At 60.4% G+C, this 26,642-nt stretch overlaps 2 protein-coding genes across 4 annotated transcripts in view; both read right to left on the bottom strand.

Moving 5' to 3' along the window:
- Positions 1-466: 466 nt before the first annotated feature.
- On the bottom strand, positions 467-15,658 carry ZNF687 (zinc finger protein 687). Of its 3 annotated transcripts, none has more exons than XM_048288685.1 (9): positions 15,594-15,658; positions 8,106-10,259; positions 6,134-6,312; positions 5,488-5,664; positions 4,687-4,849; positions 4,027-4,323; positions 3,687-3,799; positions 3,170-3,311; positions 467-2,814 (listed from the first exon to the last, which is right to left on the bottom strand). In XM_048288685.1, exons 1-9 carry the CDS (start codon positions 15,603-15,605, stop codon positions 2,338-2,340), a joined length of 3,714 nt encoding a protein of 1,237 aa, XP_048144642.1. In that variant the 5' UTR covers positions 15,606-15,658; the 3' UTR covers positions 467-2,337. The 3 variants fall into 3 exon arrangements, with proteins under 3 accessions (XP_048144642.1, XP_048144643.1, XP_048144644.1); XM_048288686.1 differs by lacking the exon at positions 15,594-15,658 and adding an exon at positions 15,104-15,265; XM_048288687.1 differs by lacking the exon at positions 15,594-15,658 and adding an exon at positions 12,534-12,873.
- Positions 15,659-16,774: 1,116 nt separating this feature from the next.
- The window catches only part of LOC125318069 (putative PIP5K1A and PSMD4-like protein), a 39,049-nt gene continuing 29,181 nt past the window's right edge, over positions 16,775-26,642 (bottom strand). The window contains 9 exon segments of the mRNA XM_048288429.1: positions 16,775-17,009; positions 17,752-17,819; positions 17,922-18,053; positions 18,502-18,610; positions 19,167-19,382; positions 19,846-19,914; positions 20,614-20,700; positions 22,410-22,524; positions 24,501-24,713. Coding sequence (XP_048144386.1) covers positions 16,842-17,009; positions 17,752-17,819; positions 17,922-18,053; positions 18,502-18,610; positions 19,167-19,382; positions 19,846-19,914; positions 20,614-20,700; positions 22,410-22,524; positions 24,501-24,713 — 1,177 coding nt within the window. The 3' untranslated portion in view covers positions 16,775-16,841.

Genomic DNA, 26,642 nt, shown 5'->3' with positions numbered 1-26,642 from the left:
TCTCCGGTAATTCCGGCCGGGAATGTCGGGCCGGGATCGGGATGGACACGGGGGGGGTCGGGGGGGCTTTGCCCCGATCCCAAATCCCGAATCAGGAAGGATCCGGAGCTTCCCAGGGAAGGCAAATCCTGGAATTTCCCCGTCCCGGGCCCGGCCGGGCAGGGGCAGCACTGGGAGTGTCCCCGGGACCCCCCCGTGTCCCCAGTTTTTCATCCTTTAATTTTTAGCATTAAAAACCCCCCAAATTCCCGTTTTAAACCCCTGGGGGGGGGCGTGGGGACAGCGGGAGGGGACAGGGAGGGGACCCCGGCCCTTCCCAAGCCCCTTTTTTGGGGGGCAGGACCAAACTTTGGGGTAAGTGGGAGCCACCCCAACCCCCCCTTCTCCCCTCCCCCTTCCCACTCCCAGGAGCTTTTCCTGGGAAAAGCGAAATCCAGGGAAAAGCGAAGCCAGGGCACAGCAGGGGTGAAACCACTGGAGTTTAATGGAGTCAGTTCCTACAGAATAAAGAATTCCTGAGAGCCTCCAGCGCCCGCGGCTTTCCATGGAGCAATTCCCCGAATCCCGGGGGGACACATTCCCAAAATTCCAGGGATGCAGCCCCGAAATTCCAGGGACACATTCCCAAAATTCCATCCCCTCCCTCCCTCCAACCCAAATCCAGCTCAAGGCACTGAAATGCTGGAAAACCGAAGGGTCCAAAGCCATTTTTCCATAGGTTTTTTTGGGAATTTTTTTCCCCTCTAAAACTCATAGAAACTTTAATTTCTTCTCTATTTTCCAACAGAATTTACACCCGGCCCGGGGGATTTGGGAATGGCCGATTCCACCTGATTTTTCCCAGTTTTGTTTCCACCCTTTTCCCATCCATTCACCCGCAGGGAAAAGGGGAGAGAGGATTCCCCAAATTCCTGCTTGGAAAAAGTAAAAAAAACGGGGGAAAAAAAGCCAAAAACGAAAGAAATCAAACCCAAAGCAGCTCCTCCATCCAGAAAAACGCAAAAACACGGGAAAAAAACCTTGGAAAACCGAACCAAATCCCGAAATGAGCACAGCAGTTGTTGGAATTTGTGGATTTTAGTGTATGATACAACTGTACAGGGAAAGGGAGAAGTTATTCACAGGGAATTCCAGGAATTCCAGGAGGGACGAGTCCGAAGGGGCTTTTCCAGAGGGTTTTTTTGGAGATTTGAAGCAGGAAAGGTCCCTGGTCCCGAGGGAGAGGAGCAGCTGGAAAAGGCCCGGAAAAGGCCCCAAACCTCTCCCTCAGTCTGGGATTTGGGAGCGCCTTTCCCGCTTTTCCTTCAGGAAAAGGGTCCTGCCTGGGATTTGGGGGATCCCTTCCCAATCCTGGCTTTTCTGGGATCGTTACTCCTTTGCCAAAGGAAAAAATCTCCTTTTTTCCTCCTTTTTTGCTCCTCTTTTCCAGCTTTTTTCCTGCTCTTTTCCTCCTCCTGCTCCCTCGGGAATGTCCGGCCGCGTGTCCGAGTTTCCTGCCCAGGGACCTCCAGAAATTCCAGGAGTTTGGAATCGGCTTCTTCCCAACAAAACTCACCAGAAACATTCCCAAACAGGAAAAGAATTCCAGGAAAAACAAAGAAAAGCCAACAAAAAAGGTGGATTTTGCTGGAAAAGCTTCCCTGGTCCCGTCCGGCTCCGGGAATTCCTGGGAAGCACCCGGCGGGTCCCAGAACAGCGACAGGGAATCCCAAATCCCCCCAAAATCCAACATTCCCGGGGGAATCCCGGCCGGATTTGGGATCCTCCCAGCCTGGACCCCAATCCCAGCAGGGCCTGGGACCATCCCAGTCCCAATCCCAATCCCAATCCCATCTTTCCCTCGGACACCGGGAAGGGCTCGGGGAGGTTTTATGTACACGGCGCCAATTCCCGGCTCGGAGCAGATTCCCAGGGCTGATCCCGGAATTCTGGGAATGCTGAAGTTCCCGGGAACGCTCCGCTGTCTGCAGGGCCGATCCTGGAATTCCGGGAACGCAGAGATTCCTGGGAGCGCTCGGTTCTCCTCGGCGCTCTGCCGGGCGCGGATGAAGGCCACCCCGGAGTTCTGGGAATGCCGAGATTCCCACGCTCGGGGCTGGTTCTGGGGGGATCCCGGGAATCTGGGAACACCGCAATTCCTGGGAACGCTCAGTTGTCCTCGGGGCCGATCCCGGAATTCCAGGAATTCCAGGATTCCCGGGAATCTCAGTTCTCCTCGCTCTGCCGGGCGCGGCTGAAGGCCATCCCGTGGGTCCGGAAGTGCCAGGATTCCCAGGAACGCTCAGTTCTCCTCGGGGCTGATCCCGGAATTCCAGGATTCCAGGATTCCCGGGAATCTCAGTTCTCCTCGCTCTGCCGGGCGCGGATGAAGGCCATCCCGTGGGTCCGGAAATGCGTCTTGAGGCTGAGCTGGCTCTCGAAGCCTCTCCCGCAAACTTTGCATTCCAACTTTCCCTCGGATCCGTCCGCGCCGGCTCCGGAATTCCCGTTCCCGCCGCCTTGGGAAGCGCTTCCCGAATCCTCGGGATCGGCCGCTCCCTTCTTCTTTTTGTGGGAGATGAAGCGGTGGCGGTTGAGGGAAATCTGGGACGTGAAGCAGAGGCCGCATTCCCGGCACTGCTGGGAACTCCCGTCCGTGCGGTGCTGCGGGATGTGGGCTTGGAATTCCGCCCGGCTTCCCGCCAGGAATCCGCACTTGCGGCAGCGGAACGGGGCCTTCCCGCCGCCTTTGGGGTTCTTGGAAGGGGGGGTGGTGCTGTCGGGCTCCTCGCTGCACGAGTCGTCCGAGGAGAGCTTCCGCTTGCGGCCGGACCCCTGGGAGAAGGGCAAAGCTGGGAATTTCAGGGCTTTGGATTAAGGTTGGGGATGGGAGTTGTGGGTGGAAAACGCCTTGGGAATTGGGGGCGGCTCCCAGCAGGAATTCCGGGATGAGGAGTTTCCAATCCGGCCCCAAACCCCCCAAATTCCCAGGAAATCCCAGGGAATTTGTAGCTGGCAGCGCCTGGAAAAGGGGGAGTTCTGCCTCTGGGAGTTGGGGTTGGACAAGCCCTCAGGAACTGAGGCCGCTCCCAGCAGGAATTCCGGGATGAGACACCCCCAATCCCACCCCAAACCGCCGAAATTCCCGGGAAATCCCGGGAAATGCCGGAGGATCCCACGGCATCCCCACCTGGGCGGGCCCGGAGCCGAGGCGGGCGATGACGACCTCCTGGCTCTTGGCGGGGTCGGTGACTTTGATCCCGTGCCGCACCTGGATGTGCTTCTCCAGGATCAGGCGGCTGCTGAACGTCCTCTTCCCCTCCGTGCAGTACCTGCGGCAAACGGCCAGGGAGCAGCCGGCTCTTCCCGGGAATTCTGCCTCTGGAACCCCCACCCCCAACCCGGCCCATCCCGGCTGGTATCAAACCCTGCAATCCTTCCCAGTCCCTCCCAATTCCCAGAGATCCAATCAGGGGCACGGCAGGAAGGGATGAGCCACCCTCCAAGTCCTGCTTTTCCCAGGAATTCTGCCTCTGGAATCCCCAACCCCAACCAGGCATCGACAAAGCCCCTGGAATCCTCCCCAAATCCCTCCCAACTCCCAGATATCCCAACCCCCATCCCCTGCAGCTTCATCCCCCCACTTTTTTCCCCAAGCCCCGCCAACTCCGTTTTCCAGCCCTGAAATCCCGGGAAAGCGCCGGTACCTGCAGGGATAGACGCGTTTGATGCCCTCGTGGTTGACCCGGACGTGCCTGCGGAGGCTCGGGGCGGAGCAGAAGGAGCGCTCGCACAGGTGGCACGGGAATTTCTTCACGGACTGCCGGGAAAAATCCGTGTCCGGGATCCGGGAGGGATCCACGAGGATCCAGGAGGATCCGAGAGCCACGATTCCCGCTCCAGCTCCAGGTGGGAATTTGGTTCTCCCTCAAATCCCCGCTCCCGCCTGGGAGTCATCCAGGCGGGAATCATCCCAAGAATCTCAATCCTGATGGATTTTCTCCCGGGAATGCCAGGAAATTCCCATTCCCATTCCCAAATCCTCACCTTCCCGTGCTCCTTCTTCATGTGGGACACGTACTCGTCGCGCTCGGGGAACCAGGAGTGGCAGACGCCGCACGTCCACCCGCTGCCCTTGGATTTATTCCCAGATTTCCGCTGGAATCGGCTCCGTTTGGTTTTCCGCAGCTCCGGGGAGCTCGGGGGCTCGTCCTCCTCCGTGGAGGACGAGGATTCCTCGGAGATCTTGGACACCGGAGTCTCCAGAGGCTCCGGCTTCGGCGTCAGCAGCGCCGGGGATTTCTTGGAAGTGTCTTCCTTGGATTTCTGGGGCTGGTGGGTGTTCTGGGAAGGGAAAATGCGGGATTTGGGGGTGGGAATTTTGCTGGAGGAGGGAATTCTGTCCGGCTGTGGGTCAGCAGGGAACGGGAGGGATCAGCCAGACCAAGGGCAGGGACATTCCCGCTGTTCCGGGTGGCTCCAGGGATGGGGATAACCTGGGCCAGGATCTGGGATTTATCCCGAAATTCCCCTCTGAGCCAGCGCGGGGAGCCCCAGGAGGGTTCGAGGTGGAACAGCCTCAAACCCCACCCAGCCCCGGCCGGGGCTCCCATTTCCCTGCACTCCCCACCCGGGGACACTCCCAGGGTGGAAATTCCATCATTCCTGGCTGGAATTCCATCATTCCCGGCCGGAATCCCGGCTGACCTTGAGGTGCTCGAGCATGGTGCGCTTCTGGGCGAAGAGCAGCGGGCACTGCGGGCAGCGGAAGACGCTGACGCGCTGCGGCAGCAGGTGCTGGTCGAAGTGCGACGAGAGCAGCGGCTTGTGCGTGAACACCGTGTCACACATGGCGCACTTGTAGATCATCCTGGGAAACAGAAACGCCGGGATTCGGCACGGGAAGGGGGAGAAGGGATGGGAAAGGGATGGGAAAAGAGGGGGGAGGGAAGGGGGGAAGAGGGAGGGGAAAAAGAGGGGGGAAAAAAGAGGGAAAAGGGAGGGGAAAAGTAGGGAAGAGGGAGAGAAAAGGAAGGGGGAAGGGAAAACATAGAAGGAAAAAGGGAAGGAAAAAGAGGGGAAGGGAAGGAAAAAAGAGAGAAAAAATGGAAAAAACGGAGAAAAAAGGGAGGGGAAAGGGAGAGAGGAAATGAGGGAAAAGGAGGGAAAGGGAGGGAAAAGGAGGGAAAGGGAAGGTGGGGACTGAGCTCATCCCACGCACGGAGGAGGCCCTGCCCACCACGGAATGTCTGAGGCTGCATTCCCAGCTCTCCCAATCCTGGAATCGCTCAGGCTGGAAAAGCCCTCTGGGATCAGCACTCCCACCATTCCCAAGCACCACATTCCCAGATTTTCCAGCCAGCTCCACCACCACCACCACCACCCCCCACGCTTGCCACGTCAAAGCATTCCCAAAAATCCCATCGCAGCCTCTCTGGGATGAGCCTGAGGCCGTTCCCTCGGATCCTGGGAGCGATCCATGGGAATTCCTTCCCCGGGAATACTCACTTGGACTGCTGGTTGCTGAAGCCCGGGTGCTGCGTGTAGACGTGGGCGTGGGCGCTCGGGGCGGACTTGAAAGCCATGGGGCAGATGGGACATTTATGGAAAACCTCGCAGTGGGAACTCTGGATGTGGGATTTGATGGAATTGACGCCGCCGAACACCACGGAGCAGCTGGGACACCTGGGGAATTGCAGCAGGGATCAGGATCCAAATCAGTGTTGGATTCTTGGAAAATTCCTATCAGGGACCAGGATCCCAGCAAGTTCTGGGAAAATTCCAACACCGGGATCCAAACAAACTCTGGACTCTGGGAAAATTCCCAGCAGAAAAACCAGGATCCCAAAAAGGTCTGGGAAAATTCCAGCAGGGATCAGGATCCCACTCCGTTCCTGTTTAGGCTGGAAAAGCTCTCTAGGATCACCAAATCCAACCATTCCCCCAGCACTCCCAAGGCCACATCCAGGGGTTTCCCTTTACAATCCCGGAATCCGGGAATTGTTTGGGCTGGAAAAGCCCTCTGGGATCATTCCCACAGCACTCCCAAGGCCACATCCATGGGACGCTTCCGTGGCCAACGTATCCATTTCCGAACCTTTCCACGGACAACGCCCCCAGCAGCGCCTCCCCCGGCATTCCCGGCGCTCCGTACCTGTATCCCACCCTGCGGGAGAAGTGCAGGCAGGAGTCCTTGAGGTGCGCCTCGAAGTTGGCCAGCAGGAAGTTGCCGCCGCACTCGGGGCACACGTGGGGCGGGCGGCTGCGGTGCATGCGCTGGTGCGCGCCGAAGCTGCAGCGGTTGGGCAGGATCATGGGGCACGCCGAGCACACCTGCAAAACCGGGATTCGCCCACGGAACGCCGGGAGCGCCGGCCCCGAGCGGCCCAGCGGCGCCTCAGGGGGGTCCGGGCTCCGTCCCGCTGATCCCGGCGGGATAACGCGGCTCGGGATGCGCTCGGTCCCTCTGGGACGCGGCCCTGGATCGGCCCAGGAGGCCGCAGCTCCTCCGTGGAAAACTCTCAGGGAAGGCGGGTGGTGGATGGAGGGAGGGATGGGGTGGGGTGGGATGGGGTGGGATGGGATGGTGTGGGATGGGGTGGGATGGGGTGGGATGGGATGGTGTGGGATGGGGTGGGATGGGGTGGGATGGGATGGGATGGGATGGGATGGGGTGGGATGGGATGGGATGGGATGGGATGGGATGGTGTGGGATGGGATGGGATGGGGTGGGATGGGGTGGGATGGGATGAGATGGGATGGTGTGGGATGGGGTGGGATGGGGTGGGATGGGATGGGATGGGGTGGGATGGGATGGGATGGGATGGGATGGGATGGGGTGGGATGGGATGGGATGGGATGGGATGGGGTGGGATGGGATGGGATGGGATGGGATGGTGTGGGATGGTGTGGGATGGGATGGGATGGGGTGGGATGGGGTGGGATGGGGTGGGATGGGGTGGGATGGGGTGGGATGGGATGGGGTGGGATGGGATGGGATGGGGTGGGATGGGGTGGGATGGGGTGGGATGGGGTGGGATGGGATGGGGTGGGGTGGGGTGGGATGGGATGGGATGGGGTGGGGTGGGATGGGATGGGGTGGGATGGGATGGGATGGGGTGGGATGGGGTGGGATGGGATGGGGTGGGGTGGGGTGGGATGGGATGGGATGGGGTGGGGTGGGATGGGATGGGGTGGGATGGGGTGGGATGGGATGGGGTGGGGTGGGGTGGGATGGGATGGGGTGGGGTGGGATGGGATGGGATGGGATGGGATGGGGTGGGATGGGATGGGATGGGATGGGATGGGGTGGGATGGGATGGGATGGGATGGGATGGGATGGGATGGGGTGGGATGGTGTGGGATGGTGTGGGATGGGATGGGGTGGGATGGGATGGGGTGGGGTGGGATGGTGTGGGATGGGGTGGGATGGGATGGGGTGGGATGGGATGGGGTGGGGTGGGGTGGGATGGTGTGGGATGGTGTGGGATGGGGTGGGGTGGGATGGGGTGGGATGGGGTGGGATGGGATGGGATGGGATGGGGTGGGATGGGATGGGATGGGGTGGGATGGGATGGGGTGGGGTGGGATGGGATGGGGTGGGATGGGGTGGGATGGGATGGGGTGGGATGGGATGGGGTGGGGTGGGATAGGGTGGGATGGGATGGGATGGGATGGTGTGGGATGGGATGGAGCTGGGATGGGATGGGATGGGATGGGATGGGATGGGATGGGATGGGATGGGGTGGGATGGGGTGGGATGGGGTGGGATGGGGTGGGATGGGATGGGATGGGATGGTGTGGGATGGGATGGAGCTGGGATGGGATGGGATGGGATGGGATGGGATGGGATGGGGTGGGATGGGATGGGATGGGATGGGATGGGATGGGATGGGGTGGGATGGGATGGGATGGGGTGGGATGGGGTGGGATGGGGTGGGATGGGGTGGGATGGGATGGGATGGGATGGGGTGGGATGGGGTGGGATAGGGTGGGATGGATCCACGGATGGATGGATGCTCTCACTGCTCTCCCATCCTCTCCCAGCCCCTTCCCACCATGTCCCACCTTCTCCCAGCACCTCCCCGTTCTCCCAGCCCGTTCCCAGCCCTGCCCCGTGCCCTCACCGTGCTGCTGCTGCTGGTGGCCACCCCGACCTGCTGGAAATGCGCCGCCAGCCCGGCCTTGTCCTTGCACTGCTCCTTGCACTCGAGGCACCGGAAGCAGCTGTAGCTGCTCTGCTCCGAGCCCAGCGGCAGCACCGGCAGCTCCTGGGCGCCGTTCCCGGCGTCCTGCGCCACCTTTCCCGCCGGGAACGCCAGCGACACCAGGGGGGTGATGTCGGGCTGGCCGATCATCTGCTCCAGGGCGATGGGCCGCATGACCAGGTGCGAGCACTGCATGACCAGCCCCTTGTCCTTGTGCTCGCGGGCGTGCAGCAGCAGGCTGCACTTGTTGAAGAACACCAGGCGCTTGGCGCAGTGGTTGCAGGTGACCTCGATGCGCATGCTGCGCCGGTCGTAGTGCCGCGCCAGGCTCTTCTCCAGCGCGAAGGCGTCGCCGCACTCCAGGCAGCGGTAGCCGAAGGGCGGCAGCGCCAGGCTGGCCTCGGCCGGGGGGCTCAGGTTGGGTTTGTAGGTGGGCAGCAGGTTCTTGCTGTTGAGGATTTTGTTGAAGGCCTCCACCAGGCTGGACTGCGAGCGGGAGATGACGGTGCCGGCCACGCTCGGCGCCGCTTTGGGCAGCGCCGCGCCGCCGTTGGCCTTGGCGCTCTGGGCGGCCGCGCTCCCGTTGCTCCGGCCGTCCCCCTTGGGAAGGGGCTGCGGCACCAAGTTCAGGATGTTCTTGGCCACGGATTTTCCGGGTTTTCCCGGGAGAACCACGGATTTCTGCTGGGCCACGCTGGCGGCGATGAGCATGGCGCTGCTGGCGCTCTGGATGGTGGCCACGGGCAGCACCGTCCCCTTCAGCTTCGCGCCGTTCCCCAGCTGCACGCTGACGATCTTCGGCCCTTCCGCCGTTTTCAAAGGGCTGGGAAGCTCCGTCTTGTCCTTGGCTGCCTCCGCGGCGATCCCGCCGGGACACTCCAGGCTTTCCTGGGAATTCTGCTTGGTGGAGGCCGGCTCCGAGTCCGAGGACACCCTGGTGACCGTCCTGGTGATGCTGCCGCAGGAGGTTTTGATGGTCTTGATGCGGACTTTGAGCGGCCGCGAGGAATTGGAGGACGGGGAATTGGTGCTCTCCTCCTCCTCCTCCTCCTCCTCCTCCTCCTCCTCCTCCTCCTCCTCGCCGCTGGAAACGCTCGGGGGGCTTCCCATGGACCTGTCCAGCATTTCCTGCTCCTCCTTCAAGGAGAGGCTCTCCAGCTGTTTGGGAGAACTGGGGATGTGGATCCCCGGAGAGGAGAAGGATTCCCGAGGGCTCCCCGGGGAGTGTTTGAGCTCGGCCGCGTTCCCGGCGCTCCCGTCCAGCGCCGGATCCGATCCCGGCCACGCGGCCACGGGAGAATCCTCCGCGGAATAGCGGACGGTGACGGATTTCAGGTGCTCCAGGGGGCTGTCCCCGAGGCTCACGGCCAATCCCTTGGGACTGGAGCTCCGCGGCGTCGTCTCTTCCGAGTCCGATTCCTCCTTTTTGATGCAGGGAATGGGATGGGCTCCGTCGGCGGCCGCTCCCGCCCGGAACGGCGGCGGAAAAGCCGGATCCAAGCTCTCTGCGGCTTCTCCCAAGGGCTCCTTGCAGTCCAAGGACGGGGTGGGGGACGGGGCCAGCGAGGGCACAGCCAGGGATTTCTCCTTGGCTTTGCATTCCCGGGACCTGTCGATCAAATTGGCGCCGTCCTCGTTGGGATCGGGGCTGAAATGGGAGAACAAATCCAAAGCTTTGGCGTTCTTCTCCTTCCCCCAGCACTCCCCGTTGGACGCCGCCTCCACCCCGCGGGAACTCGGGGATCTGGGAACGTCAGCGGCTCCGAAGCCGTTCTGGAGGAGCCTCGGGGCCATCCCGTGTCCATCCTTGCCGCGGGATTCCAGGTTTTCCAGCTGCTCCGGGCACACGGTGTTCTTGACGATGACGCTGACGGCCGAGATGTCGGGGTGGGGCAGGACGTGCTCCGGGGCGGCGGCTCCCGGCTCCCCCGGGAGGGCTTTGCCGTGGGGCTCGGGCTCCTCGTGGTGCGAGTGGATGGCCTCGTTGGCGTCGATGTCGGGGATGTCGAAGGCGGCCAGGAGGTCGTCGAAATCCGGGGTTTTCATGTCCCCCATGGCTGGCAGCGGGGGGGGCTGGGGGGGAACGGGAAAGCAGCTCTGGGAATTCGGGGCTTCCCCTCCCTCGGAACCCCAGCAAATCCTCAAGTTCCTCAGCCTCTTCCCTTCCATTCCCATCCCATTCCCACCCCTTCCCATCCTAATCCTATTCTCATTCTATTCCATTCCCACCCCATCCCATCCCAATCCATCCCATCCCATTCCCACCCCATCCCATTCCCATTCCATTTTATTTCTATCCCATTCCATTCATTTTCCGTTCCCATTCCCATCCCATCCCATCCCATCCCATCCCATCCCATTCCCATTCCATTTTATTTCTATCCCATTCCATTCGTTTTCCGTTCCCATCCCATCTCATCCCATCCCATCCCATCCCATCCCATTCCCATTCCATTTTATTTCTATCCCATTCCATTCGTTTTCCGTTCCCATCCCATCCCATCCCATCCCATTCCATCCCATCCCATTCCCATTCCATTTTATTTCTATCCCATTCCATTCGTTTTCCGTTTCCCTTCCCCATTCTATTCCCATTCCCAAAATCCCCTCTTTTAGGGAAGATTCTGGAAACGGGGATTTTGGGATTTGAGGTGAGGACAACGAGAATCCAGAGGCTTTGGAAAAACAACCCCTGGGAAGAGGAAATTCCACTTTTCCCGGTTTTTCCACCCAAAACCAGGTGTTTCCCACCAGTCCCATGGAACTGGATCCGGCCCCAATCCCAAATTTGTGGACAGAGATCCCGGATCCATCGGGATCAGGGAACGTCTCCTGGGTTGTTTTGATGGAGTCCATCCCGTGGGATGAGAGGCCTGGGATATCCGGGATGTGGAAAAAAGGGATGGAAAACCAGGAACTGCAGCTCCTGTCAAACCCTGCCCCGGGGGCAGGCGAGAATTCCCGACCTTTTCCCTGTCCCAGCACAAACCAGGATCGGGATCCCCCTCAGAGCTGCTCCTGGGGGGGTTTTGCTCCCTTTTTCCGCCGGATCCAGGCTCAGGAATGGGAAAACTCCGGAGGTTTTCCCGCCGGGAGCTTAAGCCGGAGCTTAGTCTGGGTTTATCTTTAACTCCCCGGAGGTCAGGCCAAGGGGATCCGCTCGGGATCTGCTCGGGATCCACGGGATCACCGGGAATCAGCGGCTCCGGGGCCACATTCCAGAGCCCCCCCTGGATCCCGGCTCTGGAATCTCCCCCAAATCCAAAGGGGAAGCAGCTCCAAGGGGAAAAAAAAAAAAAGGATTTGTGCTGGGAAAGCAGCAGGGATTTGGTTTGGGAATAAAGGGCTGGAAAAGGGGGAAGGGGAGGGACTGGAGAAGGGAATTCCCGCTGGGAAAAGGAGGAAGATTCCCAGGAGATGTTCTGTGCTCCAAAGCAGTCCCTGCCTGGTTTCCATCAGGATCCCCTTCCCATCCCAAAGATCCCCCTCTTATCCCAAAGATCCCCCTCTTATCCCAAAGATCCCCAGCCCAGCCCAGCCCCGGAGCAGCCGGGAAAGCCTCTGGATCCGGCCCCATCCCGGCTCCGGCCCCATCCCGGCTCAATCCAGGCCCTGTTCCCGACCTGGAGCTGAGCCCGGGATCCGTCACATCCCAGGGACAACAATTCCTTGTTAACCCCCGGAATTCCGGCACTTCCAGCGGGCCTGGAAGCTCCAAGGGTTTGGTTTTTTAGGGAAAAAGCTCCTTTCCGGAGGGGGAGAGGGAAAAGGGGTTTGATCCCATGGTTTTCCAGCTTGGAAAAACGGGAGAAAGGGGAGAGAGCCACGGATCCAACCCCAATTCCAGCCCCAAATCCGGGTTATTTGGGAAGCGATCCCTGCTCCAAAGCTCGTTTTCCCCAGGAAGAACAACGGGATTTAAGGAGCCCAACCGGGGTTCCCAATCCCCTTTTCCTGGGGTTCCCAATCCTCTTTTCCAAGATTTTCCAAGCCCCCTTCCCAAGGGCAACCTCCCAGCCAATCCCCCGGGATGTGAGGGGAAAAAGCCGCCGGTTCTGTGGGAAGAATCCCAATCCCAAACTGCTCCGGCCCACCCCACATCCAGAGGCTCCCGGAAAACCCCGAGCAGGTGGAATTCCATTCATTTTCCCTCTGGAATGTGCCTTTTCCTTCCCAAATCCCCTTTTTCCTGCCCTTTTAGCCCATGAAAATCCTCCCCACGGGGTGCCAGGTAGGGAATAATCCTTTGGAAAAGCTGGGAATTGTTCTCCAGGGATTTCTCACTGTCCTGTCCCATTCACATCCAAATCCACGGGAATGTCCAGGATGGATCTGGGATTTCCTCACCCCAATCCCTTCTTCCCATGAATCCCAAAGGTTTGGGATCCCTTCCCAGGGTTTGGGATCCCTTCCTGAGGGGAACAGACAGCTTTTTTTGGGAATGAACACATCCAGGCCTGGAAAATCCCGAGGGAGCTGTTTGGGATCAGGAGCAGGGCTTGGAAAACCTTTCCCGGCTCAATTTCCTATGGAAAAGGAAGCGGGAAAAGCAGGAGAGCCACGAGCAGAAAAACAGGGAGGGGCTATCCCAAAAATCCACCGGTGGCAAATCCCGGCTTCCAAACCGATCCCAAACTCCCATCCCGATCCCAAACTCCCCATCCCGATCCCAAACTCCCATCCTGATCCCAAACTCCCCATCCTGATCCCAAACTCCCATCCTGATCCCAAACTCCCATCCCGATCCCAAGCTCCCATCCTGATCCCAAACTCCCATCCCGATCCCATAGCCCTGATCCCCATCCTGATCCTGAAGTCCTAATCCCAAATTCCCTGTCCCGATCCCAAGCTCCCACCCCGATGCCAGGCTCCCATCCTAACCCCAAATCCCCGATCCCGCCCCCTCCCGGTGCAGCTGCCGCCTCCCGAGGGAGCCGTGGGGGATTAAATTCCCGGCGTTTGCAGGGAATTAATTCCCGGCCATCTGCCGGCCCCGGAGCCGCCGGCACCACCCGGGGCTGGCCCCGATCCCGGGATCCCGACAACTCCAACGGGAAAGGGAATTTTCCAGCCCGGCAGGAGCTGGGAGGGTTTGGGATTCCTGTTTTTCTCGGGATTCCCGCCAGGGCTGCGTGGGTCTGGGCAGGGATTCCATGGAATTCTGGGGTCTTCCCAAAGATTCAGGATGCCAAGGCACCCACCCTGAGCCCAAACTCCCCATCCCAATCCCAAATTCCCCATCCCAAGCCCCTCATCCCAACCCAATCATTCCCAGTTTTCCAGGGGGTTTTCCCAACCCAAAATCCCTTTAGCCAGCCAGGGAATCCCACTGAAATTCCAGGAATAGAAACGGAAAAGCTGCTCCATGGGATCCCAAAAAACCCCAGGCAATTCCCTCCCTCGCTCCCAGCGCATCCCAACGGCTTCTATAGGACCTGGATGCCAAAATAAATCCAATTCCTTGGAATTCTCTTTCAGGAAGAGGGATTAGATCTGGAAAATCCCAACTGGGATGGGATAAACCTGGAAATCTGGAATTCCTGGGAATCCCAGGGCATCCCAGGAGATCCTGAGGCACTTCTAGGCCTCTCCAACTGCTCTGGAAGAGCTCAGGGAAAATTCCAGGGGAATTCCAGAAGAACAGCTGGGAAGAATTCCAGAAGAACAGGGAAGAACAGCTCCATTCCCAAACCTCCCCGCTCCCAAACATTCCCAGGGAATTCCCTGCTATTAAGTTAATTGTGGGCAGGGAATTCCAGCCTCCCACGGGATTCCGGGATTTTCCAGGGGCAGGGCCCAGGAATGGGGAGGGGAAGAGAAGCTGGGATTGGGAAGGAAAAACCCTGGAGAAAATTCCCTGGGAAAGATCCATTCCCGGGCCTCCTCCTTCTCCTTTCCTCTCCGCCCTTCCCAGGCTTTTTCCTCCCACCAGAACCAGGGAAATCAGGGAATTCCCGAATTCCTAAAACCACTCGGGAGCCTCCCTGGGCATTCCCAGGAGGAATCTCCTGTTAATCCTCCCTATTCCCCGTTTTCCCTTCATTCCCAGGTGTTCGTTTTTCCCTATTCCCAGATTTTCCCTTATCCCCAGTTTCCCCCAGGTTTCTCCCAGCACAAAATCAAGGCGGATTTATCCCCAAACCCAGGATGATTCCCGCTTTTCCCACCTGGAATCCCACCAGGAACCTTCCCAAACATCCCTGGAAATTCAGGAAGTTATTCCAGGCCTGGAAAACTCCACATTTCCCACGTTCTCCCACCGAAAAACCCTTCGGAGTCACGGAATTCCCACACCCCCAAACCCCACTCCGCAACTCCCGGGGCTCCTGGGAACCTCCCCGGGGATCTCCAGGGATCTGGGAAGATCCAAAGGGATCCCAAATCCCTCCCCCCTCCCAGATTCCCACGGCCACTCCTCAAAAAATCTGAAGGAGCGAAGGAAGGAATTTTGGGGGGGGGGATGACCCGTTTTCATCCTCCCCCAGAAAAGCTCAGTCCCAGGAATTCCAGGTGGGAATAACAACCCCCAAACCCCTGGATTCTCCCAGGAGCTCCCAATCCCCCCTCGCTCCCTTTTCCTCCGGGAATTCCCGATGGGAACGGCCGATTCCAAAGGGGGGAAACGCCACCGGAGCTTTGGGCTGCCCCCTCCCCAAAAAATCCCACGGGGCAATGACCCTGATCGCCCCAAATCCCGGGATTTCGGATTGGGAAGGGGCGGGGGGTGACCGTGACCCTTCAAAATTCCAGGATGGGGGGGATGACCCCGATCCCACAAAATTCCCGGGATCTGGGGGGCCGTGACCGCCCCCCCCCTCCCCCCCCGGGCCCCCCTCAGGCCGCGCTTCCCGCCCAGGCCTCGCCCCCCCTCAGGCCTTGACCCCCTCAGGCCGCTCCCGCCCCTCAGGCCCCGGTACCTGGAGCTGCGCGCGGGGGCCGCTCCCGGCCGCCGTTCCCGGTTCCCGATCGCGGTTCCCGATCCCGATCCCGATCCCGATCGCGGTTCCCGATCCCGGTTCCCGATCCCGATCCCGGTCCCGCTCGGGCCCCTCGGCGGCGCCGCTTCCCCTCCGCCACTTCCTGCTTGGCCCCCCCGCCCCGCCGGCCGCTCGCGCCGCGCTCTCCCGCCCTCTCCCCGCGTCTCTATTGGCTAACACTCCCGTCACTCATCGCAAAGAACATTCCGATTGGTCTCCTCAGCTGTCACTCAATGATGATCGCGACCATCCGCACTCCCCATTGGCTGAGTGGGGCCCGCCCCACGCCGGGGGTGTTGATTGGGGAACGCGGGTGTCATTCAATCCGAGAGGCCCCGCCCACCCCGGGTGGCGGCGCTTCCTATTGGTTGTTGTTGCACCTCCTGCTGATTGGCTGAGAGCGCTGTCTATCAATAAACCCCCGCCTCACCTCGCTTCTCATTGGCCAAGGCGCGCTGTTTCTCAAGCGCGGGTTCCGGCCGCCATTGGCCTCAGGGAGCGTCCATGGCGGCGTCTCCCAGCTGGGGGGCTCCCATTGGGCGCGGGATTTCTCCCTCAGCACCAAAACCCGCCCACACCAGTCCCGGAATGGCTCCAACCCCCCCCCCTCCCATTCGCTGCCAGCGCTGTCATTCACAGAGGCATCTGAGGGATGCCTCGCCCACGTCCTCCTGCCGCGCGATGCCATTGGTGGAGAGCGCTGTCACTCAAGGCCGTCCCGTCTCCTCGCGCTCCCATTGGCTGAAGTGCCTAAAAACCCGCCAAGCCAACCCCCGCCGCTCATTGGTGCCCGGATCTGTCACTCATTATCAACCCGGCCCTCCTCCCACTCTCATTGGCCAGCTCAAGGACAACATCCCCTTCTTCCGCACGCTGACTGGTCGGTTCTCCTGTCAATCAACAGCCAAGCCCCGCCTGTCGGTCTGACTGTAAACAGCCCGCGGGGGATGCCGGGAGCTGCTGCAGGGGGCGGGGCACCAGTGACACCAGTATGGGGGGGGTCCCAGACCAGTGACACCAGTGACACCAGTGACATCAGTATGGGGGGGGGTCCCAGAACAGTGACACCAGTGACACCAGTGACACCAGTATGGGGGGGGGTCCCAGACCAGTGACACCAGTGACACCAGTGACATCAGTATGGGGGGGGTCCCAGAACAGTGACACCAGTGACACCAGTGACATCAGTATGGGGGGGGTCCCAGACCAGTGACACCAATGACACCAGTATGGGGGGGGGGTCCCAGACCAGTGACACCAGTGACACCAGTGACATCAGTATGGGGGGGGTCCCAGACCAGTGACACCAATGACACCAGTATGGGGGGGGGTCCCAGACCAGTGACACCAATGACATGGGGGGGGGGGGGGTCCCAGACCAGTGACACCAGTGACACCAGTACAGGGGAGGGTCCCAAACCAGTAACACCAGTATTGGGGGGGGGGGGGGGTGTTCCAGACCAGTAACACCAGTACATGAGAACCCAGAGGCCCAGTTTCCCCAATACAGGGAATTCCAGGGGCCCAGTTTCCCCAGTCCAGGGACATTCCCAGTCCCAGTTCTCCCAGTGCCCCCATCCCAGCGCCCCCCAGGAACGCCCGGCACAGCAATTCCCAAGCAATTCCTTTAATTGCCGCAATTCCCGCCTTTCCCGCGGCATTCCCGGGAGCCCGGGGCTCATTTCTTCTCCTCGTCCTTCTTGTCCTTGCTGTCCTTGGCCGCCTGCGAGGCCAGGGAGCCCATGGCGTTCCGGATGGCCTCGTTGTTGGGATCCACCCCGGGAAGGTTCTCCAGGACGCTCTGCAGGAACTCCGGGTCCTGCATCACGTCGTAGTCGTCCTCCTCCTGCGGGAAAAGCCCCGGGAATTCGGGATGAGCTGGGATCCGGAGGGATCCGGAGGGATCCGGAGGGATCCGGAGGGAGGAGGGGAGCGGGGAATGGGGCGGGCGGAGCTCAGGGACGAGCGGGATCGTGGCAGCGCCATTCCCGCTGTGCCCGGGGATCCCGGCGGGGCTTGGGCGCTCCCAGGGATGGGGAATCCACGGGATAACCTTGAGGATTTGTCCTGAAAATCCCATTAAACCAGGACACGGAATCCTGGAACGGTTTGGGATGGAAGGGACATCAGATCCCATCCCAAGACAGGGACATTCCCCCTGTCCCAGGTGGCTCCAACCTGGCCCGGGACACTTCCAGGGATGGGGAATCCATGGAATCACCTGGGCCAGGGTCCAGGATTTATCCCTAAAATCCCAAACAAACCAGCCCAGGGAATCCTGGAACGGTTTGGGATGGAAAGGACCCCAAAGATCCATGGGCAGGGACAGCTCCCACCATCCCAGGCTGGAACCAGGCTGGAATTGGGGGCACTCTCAGGGATGGGGAATCCATGGGATAACCCAGGCCAGGCTCCCACAGGGAAGGATTTATCCCAAATATCCCATTTGAACCAATCCCTGGAATCCTGGAACAGTTTGGGATGGAAGGGACCTTAAGGATCATTGAAGTCCCACCCCGTGGACAGGACAGGACGGGATGGGGCCGGAACATTCTGGAGTGAGCCGGGAATTGTCCCCCCAGCCCCACCTTGGCGGGCTCGGACGTGTCCATGGCCGTGCCGCTGTCCACCTCGGCCGCCTCCGCCTGGGCAAACTCTGGAAAACACCAAATCCCGCCCCAAAACCCGTGGGAAATGCACCCTGGGGCCCCGCGGGCGGCGCCTCCCGGGGCTGTCCCGGCGCTGTCCCGGCACCCACCGGCGCCCTGCAGGGACATCTGCATGGCGTAGGCGATCTGCTCCTCCTCCGTCATGGAGCTCAGGTCCGGCAGCCCCGCGCGGCCGAAGTCCGGCTGCCCGATGGTCATCTTGAGCAGGGCGTCGTCCGACTCTGCGGGAATCCGGAGCCTTGAGCGGCCGGGAACGGGCACGGCCGGGAACGGGCTCCCGGTGGGAACCGGGGGGGGGGGGGGGGGCTCGGGGTGGATCCTTTGGGATTCTCCTGGATTCACCCTGAGGAACTCCCAGAGAATTCCCTGAGGAACTCCCTGCCTGCTTTGTTCATGGAATTCTGGAATGCTGCAGGTGGGAAGGGACCTCGAGCAGGGACATTCCCCTGTCCCAGGTGGCTCCAGGCTGGAACTGGACGCTCCCAGGGACGGGGAATCCATGGAATGAGCCGGGCCAGGGCCTCCCCACCCTCACAGGGAAGGATTTATCCCAACTATCCAACCCAAACCCACCCTCCTTTTTATTCCCCCTCATTCCCAGCTCAATCCCAGCTCCCCATCTCCTCATTCCCATCCCAATCCCAGTCCCAATCCCAATCCCAGCCTCACCGTCCCCCCCGGCCGCAGCAATCCCGGCCTCCGCCGCCGACGCGGCCGCCGCCCTCCGGGCCTCCTCCTCCTGCCGCTGCCGCTGCTCCTCCATGGACACCCGGAGCGCCTGGAAAACCCCGGAGACCCGGATTTGGGATACGGGGAGAGCTGGGAGCGAGGGATCTGCTGGGAATCCGTGCACCCACGGGACTCAGAGGAGCGGGAGGTCTGGGGTTTCATGGAATTCTGACGTTGGAAAAGGTCTCCAAGACCATCGAACGCAACCATCGAGGACCCGGCGCGTTCCCACCAGGATGGGAAGGGTTTGGGATTCAGGGAATGGTTGGGAATGAGGGCTCAGAGGGCTCGGGGAGCCCGTGGGGGTCGGTGCTGGAGGCCTCAAGGGATTTAGGGATTTGTGATATCCTGACACTGGAAATTCCCCCATCGCTGCTTTCGGGACTCTCAGACTCGGGGATTTTCCGATTTTGGGATCCTCAAACTTCGGGATCCTCACCAATGCCAGCTCGGGATCAGCACTGGGATCCACCCCGACCCCGCAGTCGGAGCCGCCCAGGCCCAGCCCGGCCGTGGAGTTTGCAATGGGGGAACCAAGGGATCCGGGTTTTTATGGGATTCCGGCGCTGCCAATCCCCAATTCCCGGGAACTCCGGGATCCTCACCAGTGCCAGCTCGGGATCAGCACTGGGATCCACGCCGAACTCGAAGTCGGAGGCGCCCAGGCCCAGCATGGCACCGCCCTCGCCCGCCAGGATGGGGGAGCTGATGAGGGCGTCGGCCAGGCTGGGCCCCGGCGGCACCGTCACCAGGTGGGAGCCGCTGCCGTCCTTCCCGTTGAGTGCCGTGATGAACGCCGTCAGCTTCTCCGTGTTGGCTTCCTGGGAAAAACCGGGATGTGGGAATGACCGGGGGGCCCGGAGCCGCCAGACGGTGCCGGAGGGGCCCAGGGGTTTGGGGTCTGTGGGATTGCGATGCTGGAAAAGGGCTCCAAGAGCGCCCAACGCAGCCATCGAGGCCAAGCGGAGGCACCGAACACATTCCCAGCGGGAATCGGGGATGGGAAGGGGTTGGGATACAGGGAAAGGCTGGAATTGGGGTTGGCCGGGCCGGACGTCGCTGGGAATTGAGGAGCCGAAGGATTCGGGGGCTGTGGGATTGGAACCTCGGGAAAGGCCTCCGGGATCATCAGGCCCAACCCCCAAGGACTCAACACGTTCCCAGCAGGAAATCAGGGATCCCAAAAAACGGGTCAGGATTCTCCAGCTCCCACACGGGGACGGGGGAGGCGTGGGAAAGGCCCCAGAATTCCTCCCTGGAACTGGGGGATCCCGGGATTCTCACCTCCTCCCCGAAGTTGATGATGTCCACGTTGACCTTCTCCTTCTTCAGGCGCTTGGCCAACTTCACCAGCTGGGAATGGGGAGATTCCCTGGGATCGGCGGCATCTGGGATCTGTCCCAGCGCCCGGATCCGACGGAAACTCGGGATTTGGCCCCGCATCGGCTGCCCAGCTCCAAGGGATCCACCCCAGGGATCCATCCCAGAGATCCATGTCAAGGGTCCAAACAAGGGATTCATGCTGAGGATCCATCCCAGGGATCCACCCCTGTGACCCACCCGATCCCGGGCTGATCCCACAACCGATCCCAGAACTGATCCTGGGCTGATCCCAGAACTGATCCCGGATTTTCTGGGAGCCAATCTTGGGCTGACCCCAGAACCGACCCCGGGGCTGATCCCAGAATCAATCCCAGGCTGATCCTGGGGTTGCTCCCAGAACTGATCCCGGATTTTCTGGGAGCCAATCCTGGGATGATCCCAGAACCGATCCCAGGCTGATCCTGGGATGATCCCAGAACCGATCCCGGATTTTCCGGGAGCCAATCCCAGGCTGATCCTGGGATGATCCCAGAACCGATCCCGGATTTTCCGGGAGCCAATCCCAGGCTGATCCTGGGATGATCCCAGAACCGATCCCGGATTTTCCGGGAGCCAATCCCAGGCTGATCCTGGGATGATCCCAGAACCGATCCCGGATTTTCCGGGAGCCAATCCCGGCTGCTCCCGGAGCCGATCCCGTGTCCCGAATCCCTGCCCCTTGGCACTCACGTCCTTGTCGCTGTCGTGCACGGGGCTGCCCACGAAGGCGATGATCCTCATCTTGTGGTTCTTGCCCTGCCGGTGCTTCAGCGCCAGCTGCGGGAGCATCCCGGCATCGATCCCGGCACCCGGGGCCATTCCCGGGAAAACGGGGATCCCCCCACCCCCCCATCCCGGGATCGGCTCCCCGGGGGACGCTTGGATGGGGCTGAACTCAAATTTCCACGGATTCATGCGGCATCTCCGTGGATTCAGGGGGGATTTGCTGAGCTTTAGACTGAACTGCCCAGGATTCCCATTGGATTTCCATGGATTCCCATTGGATTTCCATGGATTTCCATAGATTTCCATTGGATTTCTATGGATTCCCATTGGATTTCCTTGGATTTCCATTGGATTCCCATTGGATTTCCATGGATTTCCATAGATTTCCATTGGATTTCCATGGATCCATGTGAAATATCCTGGGATTCGTGTGAAACTTCCATGGATTCAGAGTAGATTTCCATGGATTTATGCAAATTTAAGGTAGGTTTCCAAAGATTTTGATTGGATTTCCATGGATTCGTGTGAAACTTCCATGGATTTAGGTTGGATTTCCTAAGGTTTATGTGGGATTTCCATGGATTTAGGTGGAATTTCCTAAGGCTCAGACTGGATTTCCATGGATTTAGGTGGGATTTCCTAAGGCTCAGACTGGATTTCCATGGATTTATGTTGGATTTCCTAAGGTTTATGTGGGATTTCCATAGATTTAGGTGGGATTTCCATGGATTTAGGTGGGATTTCCTAAGGTTTATGTACGATTTCCATAGATTTATGTTGGATTTCCATGGATTTACATGGGATTTCCTAAGGCTCAGACTGGATTTCCATGCATTCAGTTTGGAATTCCTGGGATTCACGTGAGATTCCCATGGATTTCAGTCGGATTTCCATGGATTTATGCTGAGCCTTAAAAACTTCCCCACCACTTCAAGCAGGAAAAAAACCCCAGGGAAACCCCAAATTTCCTCTGGCTGAAAACCCGGGAAGAGCCGATTTCCTGTGCCCATGCCGCTGCCCTCGGGAAAAGGGAGGGAAAGGGCCGGGAAAAGGCCGGAGAAGGGCTGGGAAAAGGGCCGGGAAAAGGGCCGGGAAAAGGCCGGGAAAAGGGCCGAGAGAAGGGCCGGGAAAAGGGCCGGGAAAAGGGCCGGGAAAGGGCCGGGAAAGGGGCTGGGAAAGGGGCCGGGAAAGGGGCCGGGAAAGGGCCGGGAAAGGGCCAGGAAGAGGCCGGGAAAAGGGCCGGGAAAGGGGCCGGGAAAGGGGCCGGGAAAAGGGCCGGGAAAAGGGCCAGGAAAGAGGCCGGGGAAAGGCCGGGAAAGGGACGGAAAAGGGCCAGGAAAAGGGCCGGGAAAAGGGCCGGGAAAAGGCCGGAAAAGGGGCTGGAAAAAGGGGCCGGAAAAGGGGCTGGAAAAGGGGCCGGAAAAGGGGCCAGGAAAGGGGCCGGGAAAGGGGCCGGAAAAGGGCCGGGAAAAGGGCCGGGAAAAGGGCCGGAAAAGGGGCTGGAAAAGGGGCCGGAAAAGGGCCGGGAAAAGGGCCGGGAAAAGGCCGGGAAAAGGGCCGGGAAAGGGCGGGAAAAGGGCCGGGAAAAGGGCCGGGAAAAGGCCGGGAAAAGGGCCGGGAAAAGGGCCGGGAAAAGGGCCGGAAAAGGGGCTGGAAAAGGGGCCGGAAAAGGCCGGGAAAGGGGCTGGAAAAGGGGCCGGAAAAGGCCGGGAAAAGGCCGGGATGCCGGAATTGCAGGGCTGAGGTGCCCAGGGACTCACGTGAGCCACGCGGATGCCGGTGCCGAAGGTGATTTTCCCCTTGGGCTGCACCGTGTGGAGCTTGGACAGGATGCGCCCGGTGTCCGGGGTCAGCGTGGTCAGCACCTCGCAGTTACTGCGGGACAGCGGCCGCCATGGCGCTCCGGGAATTCCGGAGGGAATTCCGGAGGGAATCCCCCCACCCTGGGGGCAATTCCTCTGGGAATCTCAGAGGGGATTCCCCACTGACAGCAACTCCTGGGAATTCTCTCCAAGAATTTGGGAGGGAATTGCCTCTGGAACTGAGCTTGGGGTCAGCGCTGAGGCTGGGAGCACTTCGCAGTTAGGGGGGCAATTCCTTTAGGAATTCCTTTGGGAATCCGGGAGGAGATGCTCCCAAAAATCCTCCTTCAGTGCTTCCAGGCCAGTCCAATTCCAACTGGGAACGAGCCATTCCCAACTGTTTGCCAGCAATTCCCAGCCCCTTTTCCCTGCATTCCCAGCTGTCCCCAGCTCTGGTGATCCCAAAATCCCTCCCATTCCAGCCAGGAAGGAGCCATTCCCAGCTCCAGTGATCCCAGAATCTCTCCCATTCCCACCAGGAAGGAGCCGTTCCCAACGAGCCATTCCAGAGATTCCCAGTTCCTTTTCCCTGCATTCCCAGCTGTCCCCACCTCCAGTGACCAGTGATCCCAGAATCCCTCCCATTCCAGCCAGGAAGGAGCCATTCCCAACAATTCCCAGCTCCTTTTCCCTGCATTCCCAGCTCCAGTGATCCCAAAATCCCTCCCATTAAAGTTGGGAACAAACCATTCCCAACTGCTTTGGACTGAGTTTCCCAAGAATTCCCTGCATTCCCAGCTGTCCCCACCTCCAGGGATCCCAGAATCCCTCCCATTCCAACTGGGAACGAGCCATTCCCAACTGTTTGCCAACAATTCCCAGCTCCTTTTCCCTACATTCCCATCTCCAGCGATCCCAGAATCCCTCCCAATCCCACTGGAAGGAGCCATTCCCAAGCAGCCACTCCCAGTGATTCCCAGCTCCTTTTCCCTGCATTCCCATCCCCAGTGACCCCAGAATCCCCCCCATTCCCACCGGGAAGGAGCCATTCCCATCCCCAGCGATCCCAGAATCCCCCCCATTCCCAGCGGGAAGGGAGCCATTCCCATCCCCAGCGATCCACCCCAGAATCCCTCCCATTCCCAGCGGGAAGGAGCCATTCCCATCCCAGCGATCCCAGAATCCCTCCCATTCCCGCCGGGAAGGAGCCCATTCCCATCCCCAGCGATCCCAGAATGCCCCCATTCCCAGCGGGAAGGAGCCATTCCCATCCCCAGCGATCCCAGAATCCCTCCCATTCCCGCCGGGAAGGAGCCATTCCCATCCCCAGCGATCCCGGAATGCCCCCATTCCCAGCGGGAAGGAGCCATTCCCATCCCCAGCGATCCCAGAATGCCCCCATTCCCGCCGGGAAGGAGCCATTCCCATCCCCAGCGATCCCGGAATGCCCCCATTCCCACCAGGAAGGAGCCATTCCCATCCCCAGCGATCCCGGAATGCCCCCATTCCCGCCGGGAAGGAGCCATTCCCATCCCCAGCGATCCCAGAATCCCTCCCATTCCCAGCGGGAAGGAGCCATTCCCATCCCCAGCGATCCCAGAATCCCTCCCATTCCCGCCGGGAAGGAGCCATTCCCATCCCCAGCGATCCCAGAATGCCCCCATTCCCAGCGGGAAGGAGCCATTCCCATCCCCAGCGATCCCAGAATGCCCCCATTCCCGCCGGGAAGGAGCCATTCCCATCCCCAGCGATCCCAGAATGCCCCCATTCCCGCCGGGAAGGAGCCATTCCCATCCCCAGCGATCCCGGAATGCCCCCATTCCCACCAGGAAGGAGCCATTCCCATCCCCAGCGATCCCGGAATGCCCCCATTCCCAGCGGGAAGGAGCCATTCCCATCCCCAGCGATCCCGGAATTCCCCCATTCCCGCCGGGAAGGAGCCATTCCCATCCCCAGCGATCCCAGAATCCCCCCCATTCCCGCCGGGAAGGAGCCATTCCCATCCCCAGCGATCCCGGAATGCCCCCATTCCCGGCGCTCCGGCCGTACTTGGCCAGGGTGATGAGCCCCACGTTGTTCTCGGGGTTGCTGCGGGTTTTGGAGTGGCACACGATGTTGACGGCGTCCTGCTGCGCCTGCAGCCGCGTGGGCAGGAAGTCCCCGTTGCGCATGTACTCGCTGTTGTCCACGCTGCAATTCCAGGGGCGCGCCGGGAATGCCGCGGGGCCGCCCACGGCGCCGGAATCCCCCCGGAAACCCCCCCTGTGACCCCAGAATGCCCCCCAATCCCGCCGGGAAGGAGCCATTCCCAAGGAGCCATTCCCAAGGAGCCATTCCCAGCCCCTTTTCCCTGCATTCCCAGCTCCAGTGACCCCAGAATTCCCCCCATTCCCAGCGGGAAGGAGCCATTCCCATCCCCAGCGATCCCAGAATGCCCCAATCCCGCCGGGAAGGAGCCATTCCCAGCTCCAGCGACCCCAAAATCCCCCCCATTCCCACTGGGAAGGAGCCATTCCCAAGGAGCCATTCCCAGTGTTCCCAGCCCCTTTTCCCTGCATTCCCATCTCCAGCGCTCCCAGAATCCCCCCCATTCCCACCGGGATGGAGCCATTCCCAAGGAGCCATTCCCAGCCCCTTTTCCCTGCATTCCCATCTCCAGTGACCCCAGAATCCCCCCCCATTCCCGCCAGGAAGGAGCCATTCCCAACGAGCCACTCCCAGTGTTCCCAGCTCCTTTTCCCTGCATTCCCAGCTCCAGTGACCCCAGAATCCCCCCCATTCCCGCCAGGAAGGAGCCATTCCCAAGGAGCCATTCCCAGTGTTCCAGCTCCTTTTCCCTGCATTCCCAGCTCCAGTGACCCCAGAATTCCCCCCATTCCCGCCAGGAAGGAGCCATTCCCAACGAGCCATTCCCAGTGTTCCCAGCTCCTTTTCCCTGCATTCCCAGCTCCAGTGACCCCAGAATGCCCCCCAATCCCGCCGGGAAGGAGCCATTCCCAAGGAGCCATTCCCAGTGTTCCCAGCTCCTTTTCCCTGCATTCCCATCCCCAGTGACCCAGAATTCCCCCCATTCCCGCCAGGAAGGAGCCATTCCCAACGAGCCATTCCCAGTGTTCCCAGCTCCTTTTCCCTGCATTCCCAGCTCCAGTGACCCCAGAATTCCCCCCATTCCTGCCGGGAAGGAGCCATTCCCAAGGAGCCATTCCCAAGGAGCCATTCCCAGCCCCTTTTCCCTGCATTCCCAGCTCCAGTGACCCAAAATCCCCCCCATTCCCGCCGGGAAGGAGCCATTCCCAAGGAGCCATTCCCAGTGTTCCCAGCTCCTTTTCCCTGCATTCCCAGCTCCAGTGACCCCAGAATTCCCCCCATTCCTGCCGGGAAGGAGCCATTCCCAAGGAGCCATTCCCAAGGAGCCATTCCCAGCCCCTTTTCCCTGCATTCCCAGCTCCAGTGACCCCAAAATCCCCCCCCATTCCCGCCGGGAAGGAGCCATTCCCAAGGAGCCATTCCCAGTGTTCCCAGCTCCTTTTCCCTGCATTCCCAGCTCCAGTGACCCCAGAATTCCCCCCATTCCTGCCGGGAAGGAGCCATTCCCAAGGAGCCATTCCCAAGGAGCCATTCCCAGCCCCTTTTCCCTGCATTCCCAGCTCCAGTGACCCCAAAATCCCCCCCATTCCCGCCGGGAAGGAGCCATTCCCATCCCCAGCGATCCCAGAATCCCCCAGTCCCGCCGGGAAGGAGCCATTCCCATCCCCAGCGATCCCAGAATCCCCCCCATTCCCACCGGGAAGGAGCCATTCCCAAGGAGCCATTCCCAGAGATTCCCAGCTCCTTTTCCCTGCATTCCCAGCTCCAGTGACCCCAAAATCCCCCCATTCCCACCGGGAAGGAGCCATTCCCAAGGAGCCATTCCCAGAGATTCCCAGCTCCTTTTCCCTGCATTCCCAGCTGTCCCCACCTGCAGTGACCCCAAAACCCGCCCTGGTTTTGGGAAGGATGAGCTTCGCCCGCCCCTAAAAGCGGATTGCAGTGGGAATAGCTGAGGTTTGTCCCCCAAACCCCCTTTTTTTGGAATGCCTCCCATAAAGTCAGGGTTTTTTTGGGAATGGCGGAGGTTTATCCCTCAAAATATGGATTATTTTTTGGGAATGGTGCAGATTTAGCCCACGCAATCTGGGGTTTTTTGGGAAT

The sequence above is a fragment of the Corvus hawaiiensis genome, chromosome 29 (assembly GCF_020740725.1).
Source record: "Corvus hawaiiensis isolate bCorHaw1 chromosome 29, bCorHaw1.pri.cur, whole genome shotgun sequence".
NCBI lineage: Eukaryota > Metazoa > Chordata > Aves > Passeriformes > Corvidae > Corvus > Corvus hawaiiensis.
Note: the sequence above shows the minus strand (reverse complement) of the source record. Positions and strands in the feature narration are given on the sequence as shown.